We start from the raw sequence: 6,879 nt of genomic DNA, 5'->3' as shown, positions 1-6,879 counted from the left end.
ACAACCGTGACAAGACTAAAATTTAGTCTGGCGAACGTATAGTCTGCGTATGATGATGAGCGGACTTTATATTAACGTATGGAGATGAAACGTAGATTTGGGGTCCGTTTGATTTTATTTGGACAAATATTATACCAACGTCTACATCATACGGACATTATATGAGCGCCTATACTAATGGGCGTTGATTAAACCCTCGCCTAACTCTAAACATATGTTATGCATACGTCTACACACAAGTCTCGCCCCACCAATTTTAGTTATAGTCCGTGTCGGAGACCAAATTTAGTCCCAAACCCTAGAAAAACGGAATATATTTGGGTTTAGTCCTACCCACTGCGTTTGAGTTTTCAACTAAATTTGGTTATAGTCCACAAATATAGTAGTGACTGTGGTTGCTCTTAGTGTGTGAACATGAGTATACGGTTTTACTATTGTTCAATGTATCGGTCCATGTAGAATTTTTACAAACAATGGGTGAGACTACCCAAAACAGCACATAAGTAGGGGTGCACATAACCTACCCTTACCCGCCACCCTATCCTACCCGTCACAATTTTTACCCGCATCCTATCCTACCCGATAATTGACGGGTAGGGTGACGGTAAACTTTATCTTATCCGTCGTCAAATGGGTAGGGTGACGGATAAAACCCGAAAATATCCTACCCTACCCGCTTACCCGCCTGACAAGGTCTTTGCTTAGTCAATTTGTAATTGTTTTTTTTCTTCAAATACAAATGAAGAAGCTTGGTCCTTGCAAAATGTTGCCTCTCCATCCAAAACCCAAGTAGAACTTCAGTCGGTTGATCTATATAACATGAATCCATGATGCGGTAGAGAATTATTATCATATATGTGTTACTTATTACATAATGCATTACCATGACTGTCTTATTTATATGCAGGATTCTACAGGAACATGTATAAGTAGATCAAACGTTCAGGGTAAAATCTTCCTCCTTAATCTTCGATTCTATGGCATTCGACAATCTGTTGTTGACATGAATGATACCAACTTGTTCACAAGGTCATATTCCACAATGAAGTTATTCTGAACTATATTCCCATAGATGGCCACGTCGTCTGTTGGCAGGAATGCTAGACATGCAAACAGCTCATCATTGTCGCCGTTTAGTTTGAAAAGGTTCAAGGGATTAAGAACAATATCAGCATCAGTAAAATGAGCAGTAATGGTTGGAACCGAACTTTGGTCTGAATCCCCTGGATAACATATTCTTAAACTTGTATTAGGATCAATAACAGGATCAACTGTAATGGCTTTCTTCATTTCTGCTTCAAATGATGCGTAAAAATCAGCTGGTAGAGATGTTACCGTAGAACCGGAGTCGATAACAATATTCCCTTTTTCAAGTAGTACTTCATTATTGCTGCTAGTACCGGTGTTGAAAGGAACTCTAATATCACCAACACTAATAGCTTCAAGTGTCAGATAATAGAAAGATTGGTTTTCTTTAAAAATTATTGGAGTTGAAACAACTTTTGATCCATCAACTAGCTTATGGTTGCTGCCAAAGGTTAATTTACTTGTTGTTGTGTTTGCATTAACATTCACCAAACAGTAAAAAAAAAGAAAACGATTATACCCGCTATCCTATCCTACCCGACCCGCCAAATAATGGGTCGGGTAGGATCTTATCCGTTTAATGGCGGGTAGGGTGGCGGGTAAAAAATTTCTTACCCGCCATTTAGCGGGTAGGGTGGCGAAATAGACCATATCCTCCCCACCCTACCCGTTGTATAGCCCTACACACAAGTATATAGCGGGTCCCATCCCACCAAAAACTAGCAGGAAGAGGGCCATTTTTTGGATAAGTCTTGCTCAATGTGTGTCCGGTTATCTAAGGTTTGTAAAAGAGATTTTAATTTGTAAAACAAACAGAAACATTATACTAGAGAACCTACCAGATGGTGCTTTGGTTTTTCTGGTAAACTGGTCATATCTACACAAAATATTTTCTAATCTTGTGACTTTGAAATTCTCTGTTGGTATTTGTAATGTCCATCTACATACACTATGATGGTGGCCAGATTAGGAATTAAGTCTAGTTGGGGCTAAAATAATTTAGGGCTATTCTTATTTTCAGCCCATCTATTTGTTAATGTTTTGGTCAATTTTAACCAATTTCCATAGAGCCCAAAAGCTAAGTGAGACAGCGAGTGAGTTAGCCAAAGAAATCGGTGACTCATTGACTCAATAAAAGAACGTTTACGAAAGGTTGTTGCATGACGTAACCATCAAACATACATGTAAAGTGGCAGGAGCAGCGAGGGGATGCAATCTTATCAGAACCCGCCGCAAACAATAATACAGGGAAAAATACGGTTTAGTCCATCCCGAGTTAACCAGGTACAATTTAGTCCAAAAGTTATTTAAAATATGAAAAATACATATATAACCTTCTTTATTTACCATTTAGTCCAAATATTTACAGTTTAGTCCAAATGACTCAAAATGATTCAGCAATTTTAAATAATATAAAAACAATTTAAAAACAATTTATCTTTGAAACCATTTGTCCAAAATTGTTATATATTCGGAAAGCTCTTTTCAAGGGCTACAAAAAGAGTACCCATATGACTATATAACTCTCATTTTTCTTAAATCTTAGTTTACATTGGTGTATAAACACGTACACATCTATAAAAATCCAAAAAATCCATAGACATGACAATGGGATAAAATGTAGGTGCAGGTATAACTGTTGGTGTCAGTTATAACTGTTGGTGCAGGCATAGATGCACCATATGGATTTGCACGATAGAATTTACATGCTAAACCAGGTACAACTATTGGTGCAGGAATAGATGCACCAGATGGATTTGCACGATAGAACTTGCATGCTAAACTAAACTTGCATAGTTTCATCTTCATATAATACGAACACTTTGTCTCAACCTAGCATTGTAAAACAAGAGATTAGTATCTCAATATGAGCTTATTGTAACAATTTGTGCTCAAAACGGCAGGTATATAAAAAAGTTTTGCACCTAACAATGACATGTTGCATTTGACATCTATGCTTACTATAACTACACAAGGTTTTCGCGTATAACGTTTACGCTAACCGCGGAATTATTGATCACTACAGAAATAAGCATTGCCCAGCTACATGCAAGTTCTATCAAGCCCTTTTTTCTAGAGTTCATCTTTTCTAAGTAGTACACCACGAAGAGGTAATCAACAATCACACTGTCATCTTGCTGGCAAGAAATTCAACCATAATATCCTACAAGTAATTATCTGTAATGAGAAGACTATATTATGAAACCGCATGTGCACCAATTTGTACATCCTAGTTATTTTTTGAAGTCACATTTTCTAACCTAATACGAATACCCAAGCAAGCGCGTATAATTGACTATCATTTTCTTGAATGTTATAAAAGAAGACTAATAATCAATTTTACATATAATAAATTATTTCAAAAAATATTAAATGAGAAGAGGTGTCCATGCATATACCTGATAAGGAATTCAACCTGGGAACCATTCATTGCGGGAGAAACATAGGCACAAAAGCGCTTCTTATATATATGCACCAACAGAAAACGAGGTCTTGGAACTTGCCAAAAGTGGGATAAAATGTAGGTGCATGTGCAACAGTTGGTGCAGGCATAGATGCACCAGAATTTTCACGATAAAATTTACATGCTAAACCAAACTTGCATAGATCCGTCTTCATATGATATGAACACTTTGTCTCACCCTGTTGTTGTAAAACAAGAAATTAGTATCTCACAATGAGCTGATAATATCCTACAAGTAGTTAGTTGTAATAAGACTCACTCGGGGTATGTACCAACTAAAATGATCACAATCAACTTAGGAAGTATTTACATCGTCATTGTAGAACCACAAAGAATGTTTCACAATAGAATATTTATCTAAAACATTACCAAATTGTGTAATGTAAACAGTAAACTGATACTTAATGCCAAATTAAACTTGAATAAGAAAAACTAATCAATGAGCACGAAAAACATAATGCAATTTCAAAATGACAATTAAGAAATACGCCAACTCAGATATAAAAGACTTCCATGTCATCAAACTTTAATCTTTATAGAAAAAGAAAAAGCAACAACTGTACAACTTTGTGCATTCACAAATCACGATCTACAAGTGTACAATTATGTACACAGTAAGAATCAAACTTGTGTACAACTATGTACACATGTAACAATTTTCCTTCTGATTGAAGTTGGATTTTCAAAAGATCAGTAGGATTGGCAACTGCAAGAGCACTTGTTCTATGTCAGTAAATGTAGTCATTCGTTGGTGACCAAAAACAAGGAAGTTGATGTTAGGATGCCTACCGCTAAGCCAAACTAGTTCCATACTGAAACACACAATTTTTTGGTATTTATAAAATGACAGACATTTTATTAGTCATTAGTGGTGCCTACCGCCAAGCCAAACTAGCTCTGAATTGCAGAGATATGCCCAGCCTTAAAAATAAATAAAGTGCACAACAATGTACACTTGAATTACAGGTGCACTAATATGAACACATGTAATTTTTGTCACATGTGCACAAAAATGTACACTTATACTACAGGTGTACTAATATGTACACATGTAATTTTTGTCATATATCTGCACATAAATGAAAAACTGTTTAATAAGGATGTTACCTGATTTCCCTAGAAGTCACAACCCCATGCATCTTCACAAGGATTTGATTGTACTCTGGCCTTAATGTCTGCTTTCCGATCAATACAACAACACACATAAGAAACTGAATGATTCACATGCATATGTTGTACAATTTCATATTCAGGAATATAATGGCAGCCAACTTCCATACTACATTCTTGAGTTATATAACTAACAAATGACGTCTCAAAAGAATACATCATGAGATGTACAACTATGTGAAAATTAACATGTGTACAATTATGTACACATTAAGAAAACATGTGTACAACTATGTACACACGAAAATTCAACATGTGTACAACTATGTACACATTAAAAATCAACATATTGAAAGTATCACATAGTATTCAAGAATCACCATTTTTAAAAACAATTTTAAATAAAAATTAAGTTTCCTAAAAATATGATTTAGTTCAAATGCTTGCTAGAAATACGATTTTAGTGTTTATTCGACATCCATTGAAATGTGCATCAGTCATGCTTTGAGATGCATCAGTTGTACAAACATAACTATACTAAAACCGATTCGTCTATTCCTAGTGCTGCAACATGTGATATGTCAAACTATACTAAATTTTTTCACTATGCCATCCAGGTCAATAAATTATACTATAAATTAGCAAACTTGTAGTTGAGGACGAAAAGAGGGAACGAATTCTTCCCACATTTTCTACAATAACAATAGTTAAGCTAAATATTGCATTGATATTTTCTAGCACAATGCAAAAACTACAGATACACTTACATTTCCGACTAGTTCCCAACGTTTTCCGAGGATTACATTTGCGACTAGTTCCCAATTGATATTTTTTGCAGAGCTGCACATGTTTACCTGATGTGAAGTTCAGTTCATAGACTAATCACCTACTACTATGTATCTGCACCAAAATATCATTGCCATTGTGTTTTTATCTCTGTCTCTATATATATATATATCATGCGGTAGCACACAAAATGGTATGTAGTGTTTGATAAAAAAAATCCACTAATTTAAAAGTACATGAAAATGTCCATCCTACATACAAAATCAAAAAAAGAAAAGCAGATGAAGAAGAAAACTATCTCTTCCAAAATTATTGACCACAAATATTTTTTCTTCAGACCTCTTACATGTTTCCTCTGGCTTTTTAGCTCATCCCTTAAACTCGCAAGACTATCCCCTACATGCCAACATAACCCAGTTATATCGTTACTCGTCGATAACTGTGTAAAAAGTACAACACATGGGTAACCAAAACAAACATGGCACAAGAAGGTGTTATTCTGTTCTCGGTATGACTAGTATTTATTAGGGAAAGACGCCCTACATAAGATGTTTCCCACCAAAATGATGGTGGTTAGTAATTTTGATCACTTAACATTCAACTGAGAAAACCATTAATTTAGTAGAAAGTTAGATTTTAATTATTTAATATTTACAAGTATGTCTAAATTCAAAGCTGAAGAAGCCTCCCCTTACTGCATCTATAAACAAATCATGTAGCTTGTACGTCCATTCTTATTGCATCCTAGTGATGCTGTGTTTTTAGTGTTGTTTCTTTGTAACTAGTATACAAACTACAAGACAAAATTAAACAATACAGACAAAAAGAAAACACCATATAAAAAAGATCATTTCCCACCTATGGATAATAATGAACCATATCACCTTTCATATAAATCGAATAGGGTGTTGATGCTAAGGAAAAAAACTAATTTCTTATTTAACAGAGGAAGAAAAGCAACCTATGGGATTCTATACTAGAATGGTGATGGTTCCCAGAATACTACGTACTTAACTTTCTCGTCCTAATTATGGCTTACGATTGTTTTATTTTTTTAATCACATAATTATCAATCTTTCATAGTCTGATTACAACAACTGTTTGGCCTGTGCTATCATGTGTGTCATAAGGACCCTACATCGACCCTACTTGAAGCAAAAAAACAAATATTTGACAAGCTTCAATGATTTAAAGGAAACAACAGATCATGTCCTTTATAAACATAAAATTGTAAAACATAGATTTCAAACCTCTTTGAGCATGATTTGATTTATCCTCTTCATGAACCTTACGACAATAATCTTGTTCATGTCTATCCAGGGCATGAAATTCATGACATAATTCTTGTAAGAGATAAAAAGCTCAATCCTATTGTTTTGTTAAATTTCTCAAATTCCTACATTTTCAGAAAACAGATTACTAAACCAAAATAG

At 34.8% G+C, this 6,879-nt stretch overlaps 1 protein-coding gene across 1 annotated transcript; it reads right to left on the bottom strand.

Annotated features, from left to right (window-relative positions):
- Nucleotides 1-975: 975 nt before the first annotated feature.
- Nucleotides 976-2,889, bottom strand: LOC113312881 (probable aspartic protease At2g35615). Its single transcript, XM_026561614.1, has 2 exons — nt 2,724-2,889; nt 976-1,439 (listed from the first exon to the last, which is right to left on the bottom strand). The coding sequence occupies exons 1-2, from the start codon at nt 2,887-2,889 to the stop codon at nt 976-978; spliced, it is 630 nt and encodes a 209-aa protein (XP_026417399.1).
- Between the last annotated feature and the right edge of the window lie 3,990 nt (nt 2,890-6,879).

The sequence above is a fragment of the Papaver somniferum genome, chromosome 9, assembly GCF_003573695.1.
Source record: "Papaver somniferum cultivar HN1 chromosome 9, ASM357369v1, whole genome shotgun sequence".
Taxonomy (NCBI): Eukaryota; Viridiplantae; Streptophyta; class Magnoliopsida; order Ranunculales; family Papaveraceae; genus Papaver; species Papaver somniferum.
This window is presented reverse-complemented; position numbering and strand designations above follow the sequence as displayed.

Coding starts and splice junctions, on each gene's coding strand:
- LOC113312881 (XM_026561614.1), bottom strand. CDS start 2,889: ATGAAACTATGCAAGTTTAGTTTAGCATGCAAGTTCTATCGTGCAAAT. Junction 1,440..2,723: donor AGTTATAACTGACACCAACA/GTTATACCTGCA, acceptor TGACACTTGAAG/CTATTAGTGTTGGTGATATT.